We start from the raw sequence: 27,870 nt of genomic DNA on the forward strand, positions 1-27,870 counted from the left end.
ATTTATATATGGGGTTATACTAACATATCTGTGTCACGTAACTAACCATAAATTTTATTAGATGTTTAAATTCTATACGTAAATGACAAGCCAATTCCTAGTCATCTTTTAGTCTAAAATGACTTATGCTCACCAGCTTATATATCTTAAATGTCTCCCTTCTACTAAACAGACTTTCATTGCTGGCCATGCTAGCCCATCCTAATCCATTCTTAAATGTTTTGTACTAAAATTGATACCCTGCATCTGAATGTACTTTCAGATAGCTGTATAGCTGGGGTTTTCTCTTATTTGTTTTCATTTTTTTTTTTGTATCTGACAAATATTCTGAAATCCAATTTTCTATTCAGTATAGCCATGATCGTCTATGTTTTCTACTAACTTTGCAGTGTAAATTCTTCTAAAGCACTCGTATACATTAGTGTTTTTTTCATTGCTATTCTGTTTCTGCATAACAGGTTAGTTTATTGTTATCTACCCAGCCTACATTTAGGCTTCCCAATTACTGGTAAAGACATGGTTCATTTCTATTTTTCTTTCAATTAATATATTTCTGGAGCACTAGGATTAGGCAATCAAACAAATATTAAGTTGAGTTGATTGATTTTCTGCCAAACTAGCCCTGCATGCTCACCATGCATTCTTAATGCATCTCATATATGCCCAGATTTGGGATGACAGAAAGTGACAGAAATATAATTCTATGGTAACTACTTGAAAGAAATAAGATGTGCAAATGTGTGTGTGAGAGAGGTTGTGTGTGAGTTTGTGCATGTGTGTGTGTGTGTGTGTGTGGGGTCTGTGTATGTGTGTGTGTGTGTGTGTGTGTGTGTGTGTGTGTGTGTGTGTGTGTGTGTGTGTGTGTGTGTGTGTGTTTGTGAGTACATATTTATACAGCTTAATAGCTACATATATAATTATGCATTTTTTAATTAGTTAAAATAAAAAAGTTCTCTCTGAAAAATGATCAGTGTAATAAGTTATAATTCAAATTTTTTCCATGGCTGTAAACACTTTAAAATATGACTAATAGTCAATACATTTTTCTAAAAAATAAGATCCTTTCAGATGCAAAAACATAGTCACATTATTGTGATGAGGATAAGCACCCAGAAATGCAAATTCTATTTTTTGCAGGGTTAACAGACATAGATCTTGAGTGACAGACTGACAATGACCTTAGCCCTACTACTAAGCATTAAAGAAGCGATGACTGATTGCAGAGCACTTCACTTCTTCCTTGCACCACCCCCTCTGCTGAAGCTTTCAGGAAGTACCTCATGATGGAATTTTTTGCTTTCGTTGTGAAGTGCCTCAATATCCTATTGATATTTGTATTGCTAGCAAGCTGTGATATTATGCCACAAAAATACATCCCACCATGGACAGATGAGCAGCAGATCCGAATTAAGGCTATAAAGCAAGATATTTTGGAACACTTGGGGCTGCAAAAACCTCCAAGGGTAAAACAGCATACAATAAGAGCAGAAGAGCAGAGGATGTACAAGTTGTACTTAGAACAAACAAGAAAATCTACAGGAAACTATAGTTTTACTGAGCATCACTCTATGAAAATAAAAATACCTGTTAATGTCCATGATGCAGGAGGTAAGGTGTTTCTTTATGATGTTTTACAAATTCCATGTATAAATGAGATTATGTCATACTTTCAAAGTTGCAGAAGTAATTTTTCCTTTTATTGTTTTACTTTTATATGCTTTCTGATTTTGATTTCCCCAGTCTTCCCTCTGTTGTTTGGGTTCCTGGAGCTACCCTTTCCTTTTGAATGAGTTTGATCATTGGGCAACAGATATACTGTGTTGCCAAACCTGTATACATTTTGACTGAAGTACTTCTAGTCCTGAGTTAACTACACACCAAGTATTTCAGAGACCTGTAAAATTAAAATAACAAAGGAGCTGATAAATATGAGTTACAAAACGACACTTAGAAAGTCATAAATGTGGTTTGTTGATTAGTGACACAAGCTCATTTCACAAAGCTTATATACACTAGTTGTCTTTAACTAAAATGTCTACATGCAGCCAGTAAATGTTATATGTAAAATATTTACTTTAATTGTAAGTTATATCATTTTACATTTCTTGTGGCAGTAGATAACTGCTAGCAGATAAGTTAATCAGTTATCAGAGGCTGAATTAAATGTTCTTAATGCTAATCCATAGCAGAGAAAATATCATGTCCATACATAAATATAACACTGAATGTCAAAAGTTTATACCCCACACAGTGCAACAAAACACTTCAGTATACACCGCAGCTTGTAAAACACTTATTTGTAGTTTAATGCTGTGGCCAAGCACAACATACTCACTTCTGCACCTGAATGGCTTGTATGCTGTGCGCTCTATGATATAAAAAAGCATTGAGTAAGTCCATCTTAACCATTCCCTTTCATCCTCCATATTCCAGTTGTTTTGTGCAGCTCCAAACCACCCCTATTAACCTGCACTCCATAATTCCTTTTACTAGTGCATTCATTAACCTCAGAATGCATTATGAGCTCCCTCTACAATAAATGGATATATTATGAATATTCTAAGTTTACTGCTCTTACTGCATATCTCAGCATTATATTAACCTTGTATTTACCCCTTTTCACACTGGTATGTCCCATTCATCCTAAAGTAAAAAATAAAGAAACCACTCGTTGAGCAGAAACAGATTTACTGAAATAATTCCAACACTCAGTATAAAAAAGTATTTTATACTGAGTGTTGGAATTATTTCAGTAAATCTGTTCCTGCTCAACGAGTGGTTTCTTTATTTTTTACTTGTTATCAGTTTTGGTTTGTTTTTTCCATTCATCCTAAACCCACGAACAGGCATAACCAGCAGCTATATACTATGTAAACTCTGGTGTACAGATTAAGTTTTCTGGGCCAAAATTAATACCCATCACAGTGGCGGCAAATGTACCAACTTCAAACGTATAGGGGAATTTCAAGGATATAAATGAGACACTAAAGTTTATTCTAATCCACAGTGATAAATGTTTCTGCACTATATTATATGCAAGTAAATGTTAATGATGTCACAGTCCTAGTATGTGGTACCTCTTTAATTCTGTTGTATTTAAGATTATGTTAGAAATATAGCAGCATAAGAATTTGGTGCACAAATGAGACATGCTTGGCTAGTTCCAGAGTGGAGGGCAGGGCAGGTTGGTTTAAAACTTGATGTACAAGTCCAAAAATCCTGGTTTGACTGTTGATTGTAGCTATGGTTATAATCCATAGATCATTTTCCTTTTCTGCCTCTCAAAGAACTTCCCTTAAAAAGCTATGTTTTTCCTCTTCCCTCCATAAAATTCCATCATTCTGCATTTTCTTTTTTTTTTCTTTTTGCAATAAACCATAGCTATTTTGTATTTGCTCTGCCTGAAATCCCCAGAAGAATGCAAGAATTCACTGCATGCGAGTTCTACCAGAGTAGTCTTGATATAGTCAATCAGCAGTCTGATTTGTTGTTAAGCCTCAATGAAATTTCTCAAAGAAATACAGTAACCAGGACAGGTTCCAGCACTAAGCTTTGAGTCATCCTACTGGTCAGAGCCTTTTAGCAAAAAGAGCTATACTTTCAAATTTCAAATCAGACATTTGGTTTTATATCCTTTCACTGTTATGGGCTCCAAACCCATGCCCTTTAACTTACCAGTCCCTGCTTTAGGTCTGTGCTAAGATCTGTGCTGACATCCACATTTACTGCAACTATTCAGCTTTCTTTAGCAAGTTTAGTAGAGAAACACTAATTCAGAAACTTCACCAGTTTGCCAAACAGAATTTCTTAGAACTTTCCATGAGAAAGAAATAAGGGTAAAAGACCTTTAATTCCCTCCTCCTCCTTCCAGGAAAAGAAATAAGGGTAATAGACTTGTAATTGCCTACTCCCTCCTGGACACTAATTATGTACATCTACGTCACTGCTGCAATCAGTCCAAGGGCACCCTTGTAGTTTTAATGGAAAGAAACCAAGCACTACTGCCAAATGTTTAAGTACACGGAAAGGCAACCCATTCAGTTCTTGTGTGTTGTTATTCAATGACCTATGCGTTTATGTCCTACTTTTCCCTAGTTATTATCTCCCCACTGTCCTTAGCGTTTTTCCTTAATTTCTTCCCTGACTATTATCTCCTAAAATTTCCTTTGATTTTGGTTTCTGTTTCTTCACTAGTCACCAATGTCCTTTTAATGTTCTGCTGTACTTCTACCAGGTCACTACCGCATCCGTCCATGTATGCTGATCATTACCCACATACACACAAACCTTCCAATGCTGTCTCTGTTAATAATGAGGTGGAAGCTCATTTAGCATTATTAACTGCTTGCCATCTTGTTATATTTCTGTTTGCTGGTCTTCCATCTCTTATCTCTTTGCTGGTCCTCCATCTCTCAGCTGATCTTTGCTATATTCTACCCATAAATGATTTCTGTCACACCTCACATCCTTACCATATCTTGATGTATAATTGCCTAGGCCTACAAGCTGATTATCATATGCTGTTCCTCCTCAGGACTGATTTTCATCTTCCTATATAACCCATCCAATTCCCATTTTCATCAACAATGGTTGCCTTTTTTTCTTTGCACACATCTCCTCTTGTTACAGAATTTAACAGACTTTTGCAGCATAAGTAGCTCAAAAATAGCATGTTTACTTTTTATGCCAGTAAGATCTGATATTTGTGAGTTCTGATCAAATATCATTTGTTTGGATTCATGTTCAAATACTAATGACACAGCAGAGCATGAAGGGTGTTGTCCTTCAGATGAGATGTTAAGTCGTATAACATCTTCTGAGCAGGTGGATGTTAAAGATCCCATCACACTTAACGAAAGAGTAAGGACTCCATTCTTTATTTTTAAAAACCAAACAAATACATTTTATTGGACTTTCGTTGTTGTTACCCTGTCTGTGTAGTAACTAATTACTATCCTTTCTGCAATACTTTGCAAGAGTACCACTGTCCCTTAACCTCCCAAAGCAAAACATTGTAAAGTGGTAGTCAAGGAAGTAGGCATATTAAGTTGGTGGTAGCATAATGGTTACAAAATATAGCATAAAATAACACAACTACACACTACTGTAATGCTCAGTTGTGCTGAACCAGTAAATAAAATACACATATGCCAAAAAATATCATATTTATATAATTAAAATAAAAAGTGCAAACACAATGCTATATATATATATATATGCAATAGTATACGTATATATTTGTGTATCAATAGTCTACTTTAGTCATTTGCATGTCAGTATCAAGAGTAATCCTTCCTCTTCAACTTCTTTTCCCTTTTTTGCTTTCTTCTTCCTTAAGGAAAGTTGACACTAACCTTAAGGCTGGAAAAGCAAATTTCTGCTGTACTACCTTATGTTTTGTTTTATATATATATATATATGTGTGTGTGTGTGTGTGTGTGTGTGTGTGTGTGTGTGTGTGTGTGTGTGTGTGTGTGTCTATAGATAGACAGATAGATATAGATACAGGTATGTATAGATAAATAAATACACACACACATATATATATATATATATATATATATATATATATATATATATATATATATATACATATATATATATATATATATATATATATATATATATATATATATATATATATATATATATATATATATATATATATATATATATATATATTTATATATATATATATATATATATATATATTCACTTCAGAAGACTGAAAGCCCAAAATCTTGAATTTCAAAAGACTGAGACCAAAATCTTGAAAGTTCAAAAGACTGAAAACGCAAAATACTGAATCTCAGAATACTGAAAACACACAGGATACCAACACTTACAATATTCCAGTACAACTACATACAGAAACAAATAAAAGATAAACTCTTTACCACTTCTCCAAGTATAAGCAGGGGGGCAAGCTCCACTGCACCCCCACACTCCCTGCTACTTAAATATATCAACTCCGAGATTGCACTCCACAGAACAAAATGGCAATCATACCATTATGTGTTTCATGACTGCCTGTTGTAACCTTAGTCATGTTCCCTTCTAACTTGCAATACTACAACATAATTCATGTTAGTATAGTGAAGTGCGATCTTGGAGTTGATATATTCAAGTAGCAGGGGGTGGGGGGGCCAGCCCCCAAATGGGGGGTGCAGGAGGGCCTGCCCTCCTACTTGTACTTGGAGAAAAGTAATACGGTTTGTCTTGGATTTGTTCCTGTATCTACTTGGTTATTTTCCTTCATACTTTGTTGTGCATCTTTTTCATGTTTTTAAAGTTTTTTTTTCCTTTGTCGCAGCTTATTTTTCTTCATTTGTTAAGCAGCACAACTTCACTGTATCTACTTTTTTCATAAGTGGTAGTTTTACATGTTTTGTATTTGTGTCTTAACTCTTCACAAAATTTACTTTTAATCCATAAAGGCAAAATATGGTATCCCTAACCCCCTTGGTTAATCTTTAATGCAAACTGGCATAACATTTTATATGGTCTTTTTTATATTGTATCATTTGCATAAAACTGTCTACTTAAAGCAGGAAATAATAACAAAGTACCAGCTCTCTTAGAGCAGCTATTTAGTATAAATACTGTATATTTTTATGCAACATACTTTTCAATAGCTTAAGCCATGGTGGTGCAGCGGTAGCATTGTTGCCTCACAGCAAGAGGTTCTCCCATTCGATTCTTGGCTGGAGCGCCTTCTGTGTGGAGTCTGCATGTCCTCCCCGCGGTCGAGTGACGTTCAAAAGACATTCGTAGAATGGGCGTGCCTTTGTTGAAGGTTGGGCGTCGAGCTGGCACCTCAGCACCTGCAAAAAAATCTACTGCCAATCATTAGCGGACAGGAGTTCTACTGTTGCAACCCCTAACCGAGAAAAACTGAAAGAAGAACAACAACTTTTCAATAACTTAAAGTATTAAGATTTTTATACTGGGGGATCATTATTTGATGCATTCATTGAGATGGAATGTTAAATTGCTTTGCCAGAAGTATCTTCATTAATAAGTTAAATGTTCACTCTTCCTCTTTTTCAGTAACTAATGTGTAAAAATGTACTCTGCAAGTTTGTGACTTTTGTTCTTCACTGTGCTAAAGTATAACAATGACAAAGGAGCATTTGATTTTTTCACACTCTTCTGGTTTTATAGCTTGTATGTTTAAGTGTTCGTAAGTTTATCAAGAGCTTATTCGTCACACATTAAAAATGAACATAACTGCATACTCATATTCTCATGGGGGATAAATCTTGTAAATTTTTGCTGCTTATAGTTTCAGATAATAATTCAGATATGATACTAGCTATTAAAAGAATGGAAATGTTTGCCATGATAGAGTGATGATTATATTTAGTATATTATAGGAAGCACATTCCTTGCTTCTTGTACCTTTACTTATTTAAAGTGTGCCTGATGAGACCTTATCCATTTTTCTCTATCAAGTAGTAATATTAGAATAATTAATTTATATATGCAATGCTTAGTTCATCTGTAGCTGAGAAAAAGTACAATTAGTTTTCATTTTCTTTATGGACATGTTTCCAGTTATGGTCCAGTATATCAAGGACTGAATGTACACATATAATAACTGGATTACAAAGATTGTAATAATACTCCAGCTCCACTAACATATAGGATTAAAGTCTGGCTATGACACAAACAACTTGAGTTCAGTTATTGTCTAAGGCCCTTGCTGGGGTTGAAGTGGGGAAGGAGAGGAATGATAATATGGAGCCTGTCTGCTATCCTAAGGGAGAGGGATGGGGAGCAAGTATCTCAACACACATTCCACAGTAAGACCAATGTTGTAGATCATAGTCATGCATAGTTGCTGTCTGAAAGGGGGGACAGGGATAAGGAGACATAAACAATACATAATGATCTAATCCAGCCAAGCTTCATCTTAGATGCTAAGAGCATGTGTGAGAACACAAGATCTTATAGAAAAAAATCCATTCTCTAAAGTATGTGTGACAGCTTCCTTTTACAGTTAACCTAGCTGTTGCACAGGAGAATGAAATAGGTACACTCAGTGGGCTGGGAGGGATGCAATAGTCTGGCAGAAGATAAATCAGGTCAAAAAGAAGAATAAAAATCTGTAGTAACATGTTAGTTTTTAGTCATATTTGGTTGTAATAATGGATGTGTAATCCTACCCATTTCCACCAATTAATATGTAACTGTCAGGGACTAGAATTTCATGATCCACACAACTGGCCACCAAATAATATACAAGGTGTGACTGGCATTAAGAGCAGACAAGAAATGTGTAATGTTGCCTCAAGTAATACCTAACACCTGCCACAGCCAAATAATATTTACATTGTACAGCTGCAGATCAGAGTTATAACCACTAGCACTCCAGGATTTCAATTATGTCAGACTGAGCCCATTATCTTGCACTGCAATCTCACCAACAGTAATTGAAGCTTATACACCTAGTACAAGTCAACAAATGCACATCACTTACACCTACAGCAAGTCTTTTGCAACCTGGACCTTTGTGTTTTTTTATGTGCAAACTAACCTATGGTTTGAATTTAAAAAACACAAAGGTCCAAGTTCCAAAAGACTTGTAGGTATAAGTGTCATACTCCAGTATAAGACCTATGTATAAGGTAGGCTTATACCGGGGTAAGTCACTTACTCTACTAGCACAGCCATACCATAGTTACTCCATAATCTTAAAATAAGCCAACTGTTAAATATTTGAATGGAACCAATAGCTCTTCAAAAGACAGAAACCAACAGTTGAGATGCCACCAGTTCAATACATATTTATTAATTAATTTATTTATTTACTTACCTTCCACCTGTTAAATGGATGAGTGGACTGATTTGTCAACCCTTTTTTGCTGTAACTCGGGTATTTAGGAGCACTCACATTAAAACATGGCATTCACACTTATAACAGGTAACACACGTGATGATGCAAGTATACAGATACAATACAAAGGAATATGATCCAATGTCTGATCATAATCAGTGTATTAGGCATATAAGGCATGGATGACAAGAAATTCACCTCATCAACAAAACTCCAGAGGTGCTTCTTGGCAACCATATTGAGACTACATAATAAAGGGTTATAATAAGTGAGATGCATCATAATTCTTTGTAATGCATGGAGCTTTATCTGCTCCAAGTGCTACCAGTTATAACAAAAAATGTTGTAGGAGCATGAAGTGTTTTTCCAGCTTTCAAGGCTTTTGAAAGACTTTGAATGCTGGCAAAACATGTATAGCTGTCAAAGAGGTAACAGGCAGAAATTAAATACCCATGTGAAGAACAAATGGTTTTAAACATTGTTAGATACTTTGTGCAGCAAATTTTTTCTAAATGAGTGACAGATTGAAATATCTCACAGATATTAAAGCTGTTTTATCTTCTGTTGCTGTTCCTTGCTGGTTGGCACTGTCTGCTGATAACCCATAGTGCAAACCCCAGACTATAATAGCACTGTGGGGTGATTAACAAAAGCCTGTTGAGCACCTTTCTGACATCAGATAGGTGATTAACAAAGTTTTAGTACATGTAGTGCTAAGCTTATGCTCTGACATTAGTGAAAATACAGACTTGTTAAGCACTTTTTTGACATCAGAAAGGTGCTTAACAATTACATGCACCCTTTCAGTGCTGTTAAGAACTTGTTACTAGTTTAACTATGGTCAACAGGCACAGAAGAAGAGTGATGTAAAGCCATTAAAGCAAATATTTTGGCTTTTTTTATTCTGAATGAATGTCTGGCATACAAGGCATCCTCCAACCCATTACTGATGGATTTACTGTACATCTGTAAGTCAAATGACATCATAACGACTCGATCTAAGGAGTTAAACCTCTTCTGCAACAACAACAAAATGGTTTGGGGGACAGGTATATCTTGCAGAGGATACTGCTGCAGTGGAATAGACTCCCCATCCATATAAAACAAAGATTATCCCTGTCCATATTCAAGTGCAACTTAGATCTACTAATGAGAAACAGAAAACTTACCATGGGACTGCTTCCTGTACTACAAATAGATAGAGGCAGCTCCTAACTCCTTTATCCCATCCACAGGGGGGTCCCCTCAAATTATCAATGTTCATTAGGAGTACTACATAATTATCAACCATGGTATGGGTAAGGCTAATATATAACCAAATAGGATAGTTTATTTTGAGCACAGAAATGGGAAATTGGCTAGGCTTAAAATGGTCTACAAGCAGCTAATCAAGTACTTATCTATGAACCTATGAAGTGTTAACTGCCTTTCCAATGCCCTTATTGGGTAGTTGCTCTTTGCATATCTTTTATATGTCTCTGATTCTACAAAATGTCCCTTGTTTTGCCTCATTTGCTTGTCCTGTGTCTTGTAAATACTCAGTATCATATAGTTTTCTTAGAGGAGACTTATGCCTGGCTTACAGATCAATCTATGACCCAAACCTAATGAACTTGCTGTAGAAATGTAAATCAAATGGGACTATGGCTACCCGTTTCAGGGACCTAAATATGGCCTGTGACTTAAATAGGGCATGCTGAAGGCACAGATTTATCTGCCAGCAATTGCTGTGTCTTTGGAGCAGGCTAGCAATTCATGTGAAACAGAGCACCTCCATGTCACTGTTCAACAGGAACCTGGATGAATGAATAGGGCACCGTAAATTCTTACTGGGGATAGAGCCCACAACTCTCCTGGACATTGAATCTTATTTGCTTGTATTCCATTGCTTTGTATTTTGTTAGTTTGGTACAAACAGAAGTAAATGTATGCTGTTTTCTTAATCTATACTATCACAGGTTGTTTTTTTAATATATCTATGTTATCCTTTTCCATGCAAAACCTGATGGCAAAAGATGAGTTTTACCTACGAGTAAGATATCTACATGAAATTACTTATTATAAATGTTAATGGAATAAATTCCTCTGTCAAATGTGCCAACCTCCTTACCTGGGTCAGACATTATTCCCGAGATATTTTGGCATTGTAAGAGATTCATCTGTCAGAAGGTGAACATGTTAAATTATCTTCATGGAGTTATGACTTGGTTGCATCCTCATCAAAACATAAGGGAGTTGTCCTAGTGGTTAAAAGGCAATGTTTTTGTGCGAAATTACTGGGGCAGTTTCTCAATATAGCAAATAGGATTTTAACACTAGTTGACATTTATTTTCGCCCAATCATCAGAACCAGGGCACTTAGCAGGATTTTACAATACATACATGAAAATCTTAAAGGCTTATTAGTCATATTAGGGGACTTTACTTGTATCATAGACTCTCAAGACACTTATGCAGATAGACACTTTCATAGATCTTCATGTGCCAAATACCTTAAAACCTGGGCAGACAAAATGTCCTTAACTGACTTAGGCATCCATACTCAACCAGCATCTAAGCAGTTTACATATAATTTCTAAGATTTGGCACTTCCACCAAAATAGACAGGATATCAGCAGAGGACATTCATTTGGATTTTCAACTCAATTATTATGGAATTCCCCGTCCATACTTAGACTGTGAGACCATATTATGTGCCTTTTAGATCAGGGTTCCCCTATGCCCAAAGACTGTAGACTTTATCCATATTACACTAGTACACCAGATTTTATTAATCATTAGTTACATTCAAAAAAGAGTTCTTAGCAGTTCACAGTCTCAAGGAATACTCTCCATCTATACTGTGAGATGCCTATGTAGGATTTTACATGCCAAATAACAGTCATATGCCACAGCCTGTGGAAGCAGTGGAATGTAGAACTGAATCGTTCCATTAACAATATCAACAAAAACGCACTCAGAGTTTACAAGTACATAATCCCCCTACAAAAATACAAAATAATATTACAAAAATTGAAATTGCTGTGGATAAACTACAATTACAATATTATGAAATATCACCACAAATATATCCAAGGTTAGCCAGCATAGATAAGAATATTTGCTAAAGAATTTCCCCTTTAACCCACGGTTAATATTCTAACTCATCTTACCATTGCAAATATAGTCAACAAGTTTTATAATTGCTATAAATAGATCTATAATGATGCAGAGAGTTCTCAAATGTTTTATTTCAGATAACATTCATTTAAATTAAATCCTCTCAACATTACCTGTTTTAACACTAAAGCAAATGCAAAACTTCAGTGTTGCTATCAATAAACAAGAATTACAAACATTCATTAAAAGACTGAACACCAAAAAAGCCTAGGACAATGATAGGCTTCTGTCTTAAGTTTGTAAGCAACTCCCTCCTCCTGCCATAAATCTTTCCTGGAAGGGTTAGATATCTCCTACTCCCTTTCATGGAAGCAATCCCTTTTTCTTTAAGTATTAAAACCAGGCAAAGACCTATTTCTACCCTCAAGTTATAGACTGATTGTGTTACTTAATGTTGACAGCAGAATCTATATGGGCATATGGGCAGCCTAAGTCAGTTCCCAGTTCCCTCCTTTGATACACTCTAATCAGGTAGGTTTCATCAAGAGCAAGGATTTTTGACACAGCACTTTTGAGACCTGCTCAGTGGTTAGAAAGAGGCTATGTTGGTAACTTGCCAGTTACCCTACACTCTGTAGACGCCAAGAAGGCTTTTGATAACATCAAATGGAGCTACTTATGTCAAGTTTCGATAGCCTATAATTTCCTAATGCCTTTTGTCAAACCTTACTGAAGCTATACCAATAGTGAACAGTGGTGGTATGAATAGACCCATATATATCTAAGCCATTAAGTATATATAAGACCATTAGACAAGGGTGTCCTCTGGCACCACATCTATTTATCATATAGATGGAGCTGTTGATAGCAACCATGTGAAAGATGCTGGCTTCTGACAATCTAAGTCCTACTGAGGTTTCAGTAGATAATGGAGTAGCCCTGTTTGTGGAGGTGAATATCCAAACTAAACAATCCAACCAGTTTGGAATCATTAAAGGTAGATCATACCTGTTAAACATGGTTGACTTCTTTGGGAAAGTCACCAAGACCCTGGATGAGGAAAAGACAATACATACCACCTGTCTTGACCTAGTCAAGGCATGTGAAACAATTTCTTACTCAGATGTTATAGAGAGGCTCTCCCAATTGGGTATTAACCCCTACATTACCAGATAGGTAGCCATCTGGCTTACAAAAGGACACATACTGTCAAAGTGGGTGACTTCACCTCTAGTAAAAGACCAGTCACCAGTGGTGTATCACAAGGTTCCATGCTGGGTCCTTACTGTATGGAACTTCTCAGAATTCCAAGCAAACCTGGACGGCCTGTCCACAAATTATGTTAATATACTGCAGACAGGGGTAACACTGACAAATGATTGGTGCCAAAACCACAGGTTAAAGCTAAATGTAAAAAAAAAGTGAATTATTATTCCCTTTGGGAAAGCTGACATGCCTGTTAATTACATTATAGGCAGCACACCCCTTAAGTGTAGACCCAGCGGTATGTTATCTGGGTACTCAGGTTGATAGCAACTTTGACCACAATGTATCCACAGCAGTAAGGAAATCCTTCTATGTGGCATTAATTGATTATTGATTTTTTAGGCAAGGCTCAAAAGACAAACCCACCTCCTTAAAAAACAAAAATGGAAAAAAACTAAGGGTAATGCTCCTCAACGCCAGAAGTCTAAATCTCAAGATGCAGGCACTCGATGCACTCCTCAGCATGGAGAACATTGACGTCTGTGCAGTGACTGAAACCTGGTTCAAGGCTCCTGAGAGCACCCCAGCGCTACCAGGCTATACCTCGTATCATGCTTTTCGGCCCCAAAACCTGGGCCAAACCACAAAGGGAGGGGGAGTGTCCATATTCATCAAGGACACCCACACCTCCAGGTTAGTAGCAACACATGAAGCATCAGAGACCATACAGGTGCAACTAACCATAGGCAAAACTGCTATACAACTGGTAGCATGTTACAGACCACCCTCCCAATCTCAGGAACCCCACTCAGCCTTCCTGAAGACATTGGAGAATATGAATGTATCACAAAATACCATCATACTGGGAGACTTCAACTACCCAAACATAGATTGGGTACATTATTCTAGCCCTAACACCCTAGCCCAAAGGTTCCTGGAATTCATAAATTCAAATGCACTGGAACAACTAGTCACCTCTCCCACTAGGGGAGATAATATACTAGACCTGATCATCACAAACATGGGGGCAAAATGCTCCACACCGGAGTTATACCCCTCACTAGTGAGATCTGAACACAAACTAATCACCCTGGATATACATATCCCACCTCCACCCCCAGCACAAAAGACCACAGTGAAAAACTTCTCAAAAGCAGACTTCACTCTTCTTAAGACTGATATGGTATCCTTTAAGCCCACTGGGCCAGTGGCTACCACATCCTACAATGCCGAATCCTTCACAAATGCTTTCTATGGACATCTCCAAGAATACATGGATCATGCAATCCCAAATAAATCCAAGTCCTTCTCCACCAAAGGCAAGCGTCCTGTCTAGTGGACCTCAGCCATTAACAAATTGTATAACAAAAGAAGGAAGCTACTGCACGTCAGAGCAAAATCCCATAAAGGGAAGACATCTCTGATCAACATTAGCAGAAAACTACGTTCTCTCATAAAAACATCCAAGGCCAACTTTGAGAGAAAAATCACTAAGGACACTAAAGATAACCACAAAGCCTTCTTCAGCTATGTTAGAAACCTGGGCGGAAACCCTCAGATATGCTCAGAGTTAGTTCACAACAACAAAAAATACACTGAACCCACAGATATTGCCAACATTCTGGCTGACAGGTTCAGCGCAAATTTCTCCCCTCCCTCACCCCCAAAAGAAGAAATACTTATCCCAGCTGAATGTAATCTCCCTGTCATCTCAGATGTCCAAGTGAGAACCGCCCTCAACAAAGCTAAAAACACAGCATCAATGGGACCTGATGGTATCCCAGGTTGCATGCTACGTGAACTCCAAGAGAAGCTAAACCCGCATATAAAAATGCTATTTAACCTTAGCCTTACTACAGGATATGTACCTGAACACTGGCGTACAGCAACAGTGGTCCCACTCCACAAAGGGGGTACCTCTACAGACCCTGGGAACTACTGCCCCATAAGCTTAACCAGCCTGGTCTGCAAAGCTATGGAAAGAATCATTATGGAACTCATAAACAGAGACATAGGGGACCTACAGACACTTGACCCCACCCAGTTCGGCTTTGTAAAGGGCAGATCCTGCCTTTTGAACCACCTGGTTGACTTTTTCGAAACAGTCACTAGAGCCATTGATGAGGGCAAAGCAGTCCATACAGCCTACCTGGACTTGGCTAAGGCCTTTGACACAATACCCCACTCAGGCATCATAGATAAGCTCAACAGCTTAAACGTAAACCCTTATGAACAGTGTAATACACTTGATTGCCGTGGCAGGTAACATAACACGACATTTACAGACACTTTATACCAGTTGCCTGTACAGTTAAACTTTTACACAACTCAGTCTTAGCTTGTTTAATATTTAATATGATTAATTTGTTCGTTATTTATGATACTACCACTGTATATGCACCTTCGGTGTATTCATAAAGTACTAGACATAAAACATTATAATTAAGGAATTATGGTATGGAATTTGAAATATAAATTATAAATTGTTTTAGTATATAAATATTTATATAATTTCTTGAATATTGTATAAGTGCTAACAACACAGTAACTAACTGTAGAAGTTAAATCCAGGATAGTTATCGAGCACAAGCCGTTTCCTCACAGTGCATTTGAAAATTTATAACTAGAATATTGCAACACACTTTATTGACGTGTTGGAATCACAATACGGCGTTTATAAACAGATTAGAACTGTTGCTGGGATAATCAAACTGTTATACATTTTAGCTTTTACTTGTTTTAAAGTTTTTACATATGATCAGTTTGAATGATATTATTATTGTACACACGTTCTTGTTGGTTCGATAATGATTTAGATATTAAATATTATAAATAATAATTAATGGTACAAAACTTTATATATTAAAAGTACTAATAATTTGATTCATACAAAAGTGGTTCATTCCACTTGTAGTACACATAAATTTATTTAAACTTATTAATCAGTTATTTATTTATTGTACTATCTGGTTCCCCATATTTAATTATAGTTTAAATGAAATAGTAAAAAACACTAATTTTAAAGAAGGTATTAAAACAGAAGTTTTTTAAACTAATTTATGAATTTTATAAGAATATGTTTTAGTACAAAGAATCTAGCAACTATTCAGTCACTAAGATAAATTAATGACATCTAATGATTTATCATAGAGATCTTATAGTTGCTCGTAAACTATAAAAATGTCTTTTTCCTATTTTAATTAGTGCACTATGCACGCAGCATCGGAAAACTGTGATATTTGTCTCTAAGATCTCTTGTGAAGAAAGAAAACCTCTAGGAGAAATGACATCTTCATTTTTTAAGACACACGCGTAAAATACATTATGCATTTTATACATACATATATGTACTAAATACGCAGTACTGGGAAAACTGTGATATGTGTCCGTAAGATTGTTTATAAAGAAGGAAAACCTCTTGGAGAAATGATATATCCAATTTTAAGATATATGTACAAAAAGCATTACATTGAACCTGATTTTTAAATACACGCACAAATGAAATGTTTTTATTGCAAAACAAATGTAAAGTATAAAGAAAGAAGTATTTTTGAATATAAGGGTTTGTTTCTTTAACAACTTGTTACATTGTAACACAGTTGATTGGTCAGTGCATGATGAGCAAACTATTTGAATCTGATGTATCTAGTATGAACTGTTTGTCTGATGAAGTCTGGATACTAATCCAGACGAAAAGCGCTTCACATCTTATTGTTTTTACCATTCGCTACTTTGAATTAAACGCTGTGGATTAAACGCTGTGGATTTATCATTCCTTTCTGGTTCGTTTCTGTGTTTTTGGACTTGTAAACCCTTATGTCACTAGATGGGTTGCAAACTGGCTAAAGGACAGAACCCATAAAGTTAAAATCGCTGGAGCAATGTCAGACTCAAAGCCAGTCACAAGTGGTGTCCCACAGGGATCTGTCCTGGGACCCCTCTTGTTCGGCATTTATTTCTCAGATGTTAAAGCAAACATGGTAGGGTTGTGGCTGACAAAGTTCGTAGATGACTGCAAACTAGGCGCCATAGTCGATACACCAGCGAACACATACATCCTACAAAAGGCCTCACAGAAACGGACAACTGGTGCCGGAGTCACGGCCTTAAACTAAATGCCAAAAAATGTATAGTCATCCCCTTTGGGAAAAACAAAGTACCCACAAATTATCACATAGACAGTAACCCACTGAGTACGGAAAAAGTAATCAGAGACCTAGGGACCCAAGTCGACAGCGACCTCTTATTTGACACCCATGTTGCCAAAGTGGTTAGAAAAACATTCTACCTTGCACACCTCATCATGAAGGGATTCACATCCAGATCCAAGGATGTCATTGTACCCCTATACTCCTCCCTCATCAGACCCATGATTGAGTACAATGCCCCATTTGGTATGTACCTCACCCGGCATTTGCAACAGCTGGAGAGACCACAAAAGTACCTCACCAAGAGGATCAAGGGTCTCCAACATATGTCTTATTCTGCCAGACTAAAGAAACTTCAGCTCTATTCAGTAGCATACCGCCTGCTCAGAGGTGATCTCTGCCTGACGTACAAGGCCATGTCCAGTCAGGATCTGATGGACATGCTCCATCTCAAAAAATCCAAATCTATCAGGACCACGAGAGCTAAAGACTTAAACCTTGGCACAAGTATGAATAGGACATGCTGGAGGGATAGATTCATAACCCAGAGGCTTCCCATGCTTTGGAACAAGATCCCAGTTCGTATTAGGCAGAGCCCTTCACTGACTCTCTTCAAAAGAAATCTTGATGAGTGGATGGGAGATCGTAAGTTTACCCCAGGGGTCACATCTGTGTCACTGCTAGACAGGGGCACAGTAAACTAATTCTATTATATAAGGGGACCTTCATTGTGTCACTACTAGACAGAGGCACAGTATTCTAAATTTATTCTGTACATTTTTGTACCATTTCATGGGGTGGCAAAAGCCACATCACTATGGCTAGGCTTACAAATGCCCCAGGGCAGATAGCCTAGTACTAAACTATGAAACTATGAAACTATATCCTATAAGTAAGGCATTGCATCTAGATATAAGGATGTTATAATTCCATTATACTCAGCCCTCATCAGACCAGTAATTGAGTACAAAGCTCCCTTTTGCATGTACCTCACCAGACACCTGCAAATATTGGAGAGAACACAGAAGTTTCTCATCAAGAAACTATAAGGTACACAAAACAAGTCTTACACATAAAGACTGAAAACCCTGTCACTGTAGTCTGTCTCCTACAGGTTGCTAAGGTGTGATCTGTGCCTGGCTTACAGAGCAGTTTCAGACCCAGCCCTGATGGAAATGTTATACATTCATAAAACAAACTGTATGAGGGTCACTTGCTCCAGGGATCATAACCTAGCCTTTGAAATTAACAGGTCATGCTGGGAAAACAGATATATCTCCCAGAGACTGAACTTCTCTGGAACAAGCTTCCAGTTCATGTGAAACAGAGCCCTTCCCTGACCTTCATCAAATGCAACCCAGATCAATGGATTGGTGACCACAGATTTATTCCTGGGGTTGTGCCCATGTCCCTCCTGGACAGAAGAAGTTGGTATTAACTACCATAGACCTTTACCTCTGTGAACTTCACTTACCTAACCAACAACAATTGGAGACAACTCAGGATAAATATGGCTAGGCTTGTAAGGGCTATAGGTCCATTAGCCTAGTAAACTCCTATGAACCTATTAACCTCTTAAATTTCTTAGAAAACCCCAAAAATATCTTTCCATTAGTTGGGATATTTTAACCCAATGGAATACAGGGTGAATCCAGCAAAGTCTGTCCTAATTACCCACAACATGCCCATGTTGTCATGTGCTAAAAACAAATTTAGCTCCACTTTTAACCCCTCACTCCATTTCATATATTTAGGTGTCACACTGCTAGACTGCAGTGGTGGTGCTGCGGTAGCATTGTCACCTCACAGTAAGACGTTGTCCTGTTCGATTCTCAGCTAGAATGTTTTCTGTGTGGAGACATGCGTGAATGGGCGTACCTTCATTGAAGGTTGTGCGTCAGGGCCAGCAACTCGGCACGTAAAAATCTACTGCCAGTCATTAGCGGATTGGAGATCCGCTGTGGCGACCCCTAACCAGGAAAAGCTGAAAGACACAACAAGGTGTCACACTGCTCTCTACTCCTAAGGGAATAAAGGAGGTGAATATCCAAATTATACAAACAACAGTAGAATAACAGTTGAAGGAATGGGAATATACCCCTCAAAATAAAAACCCTCTTTATCAAATTTATACTTATCCTAAGGTTTTATATATTATTCAGAGGAGAAGATGTCTTTAAACCTTCCCTTCTCAATGCTGAAGAAGTAAGAAATATTCTAAAGTTTCTATGGTCTTCATTATCACACGTGGATCCTCTGTCTGCATTTTATGCACCACAAAATTTAGGAGATATTTGCCTGCCTAATTTAGTTGTGGCATACCAGTCCGGCATTCTTAGAATTTTTGGAAACTTTTACATAATGAACCCTGCACCACCTTTCTAGCTCTGACCTTAAGACTTTTGATGATTACAAAATTCCATAGACTTGCACAATGCATTATCAACTCTGTTCTATGCTCTATGTCACAGTTAATTTCCAGCAAGCAGAGTCAAATATCGAGTCTCCCCTTATGCAAGTAATGAATAATAAATTTCAAGACACAGAGATTACTAAAGTGGAACTGTCAGACTTTAGAGTCATACTAGCTGGCACAAACTATAACCTGTTTTAAGGCTGTAAGCAAACAAACACATACAAAGGAAATGGGCAAGAAGCTTACAAATAAGCAAATCCTACAAAGTATTTATATTTGATATAAGAAGTCCTCAAATCTGACATGACTAAAAGCATTCACATTTAAAGCAAGCAGTTCATGCAATGATACATGCATAACAACAGAATATAGATTATTCATATTTGATATAATTGTAGTCCATAATATGTATTATAGGAGTGTTGCATAAGTATTGCATGCATGGAACAAATACATATTTAAATACCATTTAGAAGTAACTGACTACAGATATTTACAAAAATAATATTTTACTACATCTGATATATACAGCTAAGATTTTCACATGATTTGCTGATTATTTAATGCAACTATAAAATTACCTGTTGTTCCTATATTTGCACGTGCATTTAAACTAATAAATAAACCACTATCTGCAAGTATTTAAAACTGAATAATAAAAATCTTCCTTGAAATAAATAAAATTAAGCAACACACTTTGTAAAATTAAATGTACAAATAGCTTTACACTTGCACAATGAAATACCAAATAAATGGATTTAAACAAGCATAGCATATAGATAAATTCTAGCAATTCATCTGATCCTATCACTACCAGCAGCTAAAATATTTACTGAACTCGAATTACCTCTGACTCAGAAGTCCAGATAGTAGTTGTCCAGTTCCCAAGGCAACTGTTTTTCATCTTAAGTTTTGTTTCAGAAATGTTGTCCCCCTGGTCACACTCTAGAAGCAAAGTAGTGGCTAACTAACCAACTCTCTCCTCTCCCGTAAGACACTCACACAGTAATTAAAAAAATACCAAGCAGTATTGTTTTCTTCAGTTTGTTGAATATTTTCCATTTCCCATAGTCATATAACTCTGTGGGAGTTCAAATAAGGTAATGCATGATTTTGACCAGGTGTTACATCTCCAGGACCATTAAGCTTTAATCAGTAAAAATCTGTGCATTTTTAGAAGTCTGTTTCAGTTTCTATAAGCTCCGCTGCATTTTTACTGAAAATAATTGCATGCTCTGTACAGGTCACATTTTAAATGCTTCAAAATTTACTGGATGTGAGAACCGCAGTTTTATTTGCACTTTTTTTTTTAAATAAAAAAATATGTTTACCCTGCTTAACATAGCATTTGGTATGATTTATTGCATAACGATTGCAAATTTCACTCAGCCTGTCATATTTATCCTTTGAAAATAGTTAGATTTGAATTAGTATAGTACCACTTCTCTGCATGAACATTAAGGGCTGAATACATTAAGGTGCCATCACTTGTGAATGGAGGTGTACACATCACTGTAGGACCAAAAAAAAAAGGGTCGGACCTGTATAAATAAATAACCAATAACAGGACCAATGCAGGTGAACCACATCCGCACAAAAAATATATCCCCACCCCATCTCCCCAAAAAAAGCAAGCTTAATTAACTCCACTTGTTAAGTGCTTCCATCCTCCAACAAGACTTCATCAGAACTAGTGTAAACCTCATTCCATAAACTTACAGTCATTTAGTCATGTGATTTATTCATGTAACTATTAAAGGTCATCAATTAAAGATAGTGCTTCAAAATAAACTTTAAACTGAGTATAACAAGTAGAAATGAGTATGAAAAAATAGGATAAACACGTCAATAATACCACTGAATCAACAAATATTGTTAAAAACATATAATTTAAAATCATATTACAATAAAAGGGTGTTAGGCAATAAATATCAGTGTGACTTTTTAAGTAAGGCCCAAATAAATATTTATTTATTAATTCATTTAGTGACATTTGTTAACTGGGTTAGTCCAGATGAGCTTGTGGCCCGTTTTCAGTGGAGACCCGAGGAGAAAAGCTCCAAGAAAAACAAGCGATTATACATACAGAGAAGTGATAATATATGCATTAACATGTGAACAGGAATTAAATAAAAATTTCAAAAAACAGACATTTTGAAGACAGCAAAACTGGTAACATATACATTAACATGTGATCAAACATTGAAATTATACAATAGTATTTAAAAGACGAAAGTAAAAAGAGATAAATTTAACACATTTGTAGTTATGCCTGTCCTATGTTATCAGGGTTATGATTTATTTACGTATTTACAAAAAGAGTTGGTTCCAATCAGATTTACATATTACGTAGAAATAAATATCCTCAAGTAGGGGGAATACTTGTAGAGGGGGGTACTGTGAGGCGTACCCAAAAAGAGGAGATAGGGGATAGGTTGGGTCCTGATAGAGACAGATTTTGGAGTTAAATAGATGGAGTTTTAATTTTTCTTTGAAGCGGGATGGGTGAATGGTGGAGCATATGCCTCTAGGAAGTCTGTTCAAATTTGGGTGATGGAGTATTTATATAAGAGTTTGCCTGCTGCTTTTTTTGGTTGGTAGGTGTGTAGTAGTAGCTGATATGAGGTACGAAGAATATGAGAAGGTGTGTAGCTAGAGATGAAGGAAGAGAGCACAGGACAAGATGAAGGTTTATAGAGAATAAAGTGTAACATTTGAAGTTGTGATAGCAACAGTAAGTGGGGGAACTAAAGCCATTGGAAGAATGTTAGGGGCAAGCAGTGATGAGTATTGTATGGAGAGTTTGTGATGAATCTAGCTATCTTATGATAAGTTTGTTGGAGTTTGTTTAAGGTTACGGTTTGAATGTTGGTGAACACAGGGGCAGCATAAAGGAGGGAGGGGGGAGGAGAGCTTGAGCAAGGGAGAGTCTAGCGTTTGGAGTTAGAAATTTTTTGTTACAATAAAGTAAACCTAGTTTCTGGTTTGTCTTTTTTATGCATTGGAAAAGGTGCATATTAAATATGAGTTCATCATTGATAATGACTCCTAGCAATTTACTGTGAGTTTCAGGTTTAATGATCGTGTTATTTGAGGAAGTGATAGAAAATGAAGATTTGTGGTGAGTCAGAGAATGGGGAAGAAATGAGTTTGGTCTTTTTTTGGGTTGAGGATGAGTAAGTTACTGGATAGCCATTGTTCGGTAGATGAAAAGGTGTGTTGAGTGAGTGTATGGAGTTCAGAGATGTTGTCAGAGATAGAGATGAAAGTTGAATCATTGACATATTGTATGAGGGAGGATTGTTTGCAAGATGTGTGGAGGTCATTAGTAAAGATATTGAACAGGAGGGGACCCAAGATGGAGCCTTGGGGTACTCCTGTTGGGACAGGTAGGAATGGACAAGAGGAAGAGAGACATTTAATGGACTGTTGCCTGCAGGATAGGTAACTGGAGAACCAGGAAAGGGAGGAGGAAGATAGATTGAGACAAGCAAGTTTAGATAACAGTAGGGGATGGGAGACAGTATCAAACATTTTGGAAAGGTCTAAGAAGATACAGGATATGTTTGATGTTATCTAGGGACTCAGCTATGCTATGGGTAAAGGATAGGAGGGCTGTAGCTGTGCTATTGTTGGGACGAAAGCCATGCTGGGTGAGTGTGAGAAGATTGCTTTGGAGGAGGTGTTTTAGTAGTTGTGAGTGGATGCATTTTTCGAGAATTTTAGATAGGGGGGATAGGATAGCTATGGGACAGTAGTTAGATGGGTCAGGAGAATTACCACCTTTGTGGAAGGGTATAGTGAAAAAGGATTTCCTAAGGGGGGGTACAGTGGATTCCTGAATGGACCTATTGATTAGTATAGACATTTGGTATGCAGTTAAGTCAGCAGCCAGTTTGGGGAAGGAAGGAGGTGGATTATCAGTAGAAGAGGAACAAGGTTTTAGCTTAAGAGGTAGAGATCTGATATAAGAAGTGGGAATGAGATGAAAGGTGATGGGTTATTGTTAGATGGGTAGGGAGGGATAGGTTGGGTTGTAGTGTTACCATTGGATGGTAAGAGTGCTTGAATAGTGGCGATAAAGTGTTTATTCAGTAGGATAGCTGTTTCTAGAGGGGATGTATTAGGGTAGGGGGAGGGGTTAGAGGGGCAGCCAGGAAAGAGAATTTTATTTACAATTGACCAGAATTTATGTAGGTTGGATTTACTATTCAGTTATGCTGTGTTAAAGAAGGACTTTTTATCAGCATTGGACTGTTTCGTAGTAAGATTTCTGAATTGTCTGTAGTTCTGAAGGAGGGGTAATTCTTTAGTTTTGACCCAGGCTTTCCAGGCTTTATCTCATTGGAGCATAAAGAACTTAGTGTCTTTGGAAAGCCAAGGAGCATAATTGAATTGTATTCTTATCTTTCTAGAGGGAGCAAGGTACTTCAGGGTGTTCAGGAAGATGATATTGAAACTATTTATTGCTTCATCTAGAGGGATTTGTTTAAGGAGTGAGCAGTCAGTGGAAGATAGAATAGAGTTGAATTGGGTAATGTTGAAGTTAGAGAGTTTTCAACAGTCTCTATAAAGATTAGGTTTGGGTGGTTGGCAGGTGAATCTAAGGACAGAGGTGGGTAGGTGGTCACTAAGCTGGTCTGGTAGAGTAGTAGGGTTGTGATAGAGGTTAGGGGAGTTAGTGAGTATCCAGTCAATTATGAAGCTAGAAGTTAAGTTGTTATGAAATCGGGTGGGGGAAGTTATTAGCTGATAGAAACCATGTAGATTTATGCTGATTTGAGGGGAGTCAGTTCTGAGTTTGGACTAGTCTAGGTTGACACAATAAGCAAGCATTGTTTCACTTTTCCCATGCAAACAAAACTGCATGTGAAAGTAATAGTGCAGAAATTACAACTTAGCTGCTCTCATTTTCAAAAGACATCTGATAGATACATTCTCATTAATCCCAGGGGGTGTATCAACACTTAACTTAACACTCCATATGCGTGCTTTATACTCACTCTTATACTCCCTTGGCCATACATTTGGGTTATAAGGGATTTGTTCAATGATACAAAAATACAATTTCTCATGCTTCCTGACATTTCAGTGTGTGCTTATACAGTACATTAGTTTACATTATTATCCTAATCTCATACAAGTATTCATATATCCTTTCCCTGAGGCTTCTTTCTGTTTTCCCACATGATACATTTGGCAGGGAACACAAAAGACTATATACATGATCCCAACCATCCCACAGCAATACCTTTCTTTATACTAAAACATATGCTCATATGTTTTTAATTTTAAACTAATGCCTTCATAAATATTATTACACTGTGTGCAAGTCCCACATTTACTGGTTCCCATACTTCCATTAAGGGCTCTACTGTTTGCATATCTTTCTGTAATATTTCCTTTATGTTTTGATGTCTACCAAACATAAATTTGGGATTCTACCCTAAAATACCTATAATATCACTAAAACTTTCAAAAACCTAACAATTCCTTTTCAAAACTGACTGTAACAAGTTACTAAAATCTCTAGATTTTAAATTCAAAGATCACTATATTTTAAAACCATAGATATTTCATAATATTTATTGTTAATATTAACCAGACTGTTCCTAGTGGACCCTTTTCCTAAAATAGGTGTGAATGTATCATTCCTTCCTCCCTAGATTTTATTTCTTACTTCATAAATGATGCCTTCTGCATAGCCTATGTCCTTAAACGTATCTATAAGGCATTTGACTTCTTGCTCCATGTCAGAACCTAAAGAAATAATTCTTGCTAATTTGACCATCTGCCCTATTATGAGACTACATTTTTGTCTTGCAGGATGACAACTTCTGTAATGTAAATACTTGTTGGAGAAAGTAGGCTACCTGTAAATAGTCTATGTAAAGCATCCATTGACAAAATTGATTCTTAATCTCAATTTTAGAATATGCAAATGTGAATTTTAAGAAACCAGTTATACTTTGCAAATAATCAATAAAATGCAATAAACTATCTTCATTACTGTTACAAATCACAAAAATATTATCAAATAACCTTTGATATGTCATGGTAACATCCATAAAATTTGAATTCAACACATACTGCTCTTCCCAGAATAATATGACAGTGTTAGTATAAATGAGGACACAAGCCATCCCCATCATAACCCAAGTCAGTTTAGAATATTCCCCCTCAAACTGGGTGAATTTGTTTTTAATATGAGCTCAACAAACTAGTAATCATAATCACCTCATTATTTTGTAAGCTACTGTACTTTACTCGTATTTTATGCAACCACTTTAATCCAGTGTCATGAGTGATAAATGTAAATAAGTCTACCACATCTATTGTGACTAAAGGGCACTCCTTGTCAAAATAATTCCTCTTTAATACCTACCAAGATATCTCAAGAGTCTTTACCAATTTAGGAATGTTTATCACAAAAAAATTGATGTCTTGTCCACATGAACTGCCAATGTGTGTGTTTTGGATCCTGCTGCTGCCACCATAGGACAAAAAAGGTTGATCACTCACATTTTTTGTGTTTTAGGTATATCAAGCAAATTAAGAATTAAAGGGAATTCCACCTTAAGATATTTGAACATTTCATAATAGTTGAACATTTCATAATCAATGGTGTATTGTATTAATAAATCTAAAAACATCTACAGTGTTTTGCTATTTGCAAAGTTTATTTCATTTTTAGAAACTCTAGTGTACTGTTTATAATTTTTAACACATTAAACATTGCACTGGCATACTTACTAATATTCACAGTGACTGAGCCACTGTCCTTGTCAGGCTTCATTACCTGTATACCCCTGTTATTCACAAGTTCCTTGAGAATTATATGCTCTTCATTAGTTAAGTTAAAAGAAAAAAAATATTTTCCTTAAAAACTCTTCTGATATCATTCTCATATAAATTCTCAAACAAATTGATTACTGGGTGCATTATAGGATTAAATACACTTTTCTTTCTAAATTGTGAGGTTTTATTAATACTTCTGTTATAAAACACAACTTAAATTCAATATTCTACTATATAATTTCAGCTCAATGGTTATTTCAGTTAGATCAGATTTTGTAGAAGGTACAAAGGTGAAGCCCCTTCAAAAATGTTTAAAATGTTTTTCATCCCAAGACACTGTAATTAAAAATGTTAAAACCTTTGCAAGGGTACGTTACTCCATCCTAACTCACACAGATGTAGTTAGTACACAGTAACTCATTCATGCCAGTATCAATATTGTCATTATCTAAATCATTGTCAAAGACATCACTTTTTGGATCAATGTCCTCATTCCCATCTTCTCCCTCTTCCTCTGCCCCTCCTCTGAAACTGAGGTCTTGAATGTGTTGGTCTCCAGTGTTTTTCATTTACCCCTTCCCTCTTCTCTGGTTTTGTATACAAGTCTCTCCAACCATCTCATTGGTACATATGCTCCTTTGTCTAAAAGTTACATTCATTGCGCCATCTTTAAGTACTTCTATTTTCCTTTAATTATCATGCGAGGTACTTTGTTGGTCATTCACCACCCAGTGTGAGTATGTGAACATGATAAAAGATAGGCAATTTTGTTGTCATATGCCTTTTTTTTACATTCTGACTTCATGGCTGTTTTGGGCTTATTCAAAGCCAACTATTTGTCTATTTTATCAAAAACACTATAATAAGTAACCTTTTTTGAGTCAAAAAGTAAATCTTCAGTAATAGATTTATTTATTCTGCCAGTCTCATTATGAACTTTCTCCTCTTTTCATTCATTACATACTCACCGTGACTTTAGAGGTGTGGTCCTCACTTTGTTTGCCTCTTATCTTTCTAAACATTCTTTAGGGTAGTATCTGGGTTTAATTCCTCTGCTTCCTACCCTGTTACCTGCAATGTTCCTTATGGTTCAATGTTGGGTTCAATACTGTTCAGTGTATATGTGCTTCACCAATGAGACATTATTTACTCTGTCATTCTATGTTGATAACACACAGATCTAGTTCTCCTTTCCCACTATATCTATGCCTCACATTATTAATTTAGCCAACAACTTGGAATGCATCCATGACTGAATGGTCGCAAACTGTTTGAAACACAATTCTTCAAAGGCTGTTGCCATGGTTAATACATCCTACTTTGAGAGATCTGTCTACTTCATTTTGGCCTCCAGCATTATATAC

The 27,870-nt window shown here is 36.5% G+C and overlaps 1 protein-coding gene across 1 annotated transcript in view; it reads left to right on the forward strand.

Moving 5' to 3' along the window:
* Nucleotides 1-1,252: 1,252 nt before the first annotated feature.
* Nucleotides 1,253-27,870, forward strand: part of LOC122796011 (protein DVR-1-like) — a 124,274-nt gene continuing 97,656 nt past the window's right edge. The window contains exon 1 of the mRNA XM_044064492.1: nt 1,253-1,608. Coding sequence (XP_043920427.1) covers nt 1,281-1,608 — 328 coding nt within the window. The 5' untranslated portion in view covers nt 1,253-1,280. The remainder of the gene's footprint in view (nt 1,609-27,870) is intronic.

This window comes from Protopterus annectens, chromosome 2.part2, assembly GCF_019279795.1.
Source record: "Protopterus annectens isolate FY-2018-M chromosome 2.part2, PAN1.0, whole genome shotgun sequence".
In the NCBI taxonomy this organism is placed as follows: Eukaryota; Metazoa; Chordata; order Ceratodontiformes; family Protopteridae; genus Protopterus; species Protopterus annectens.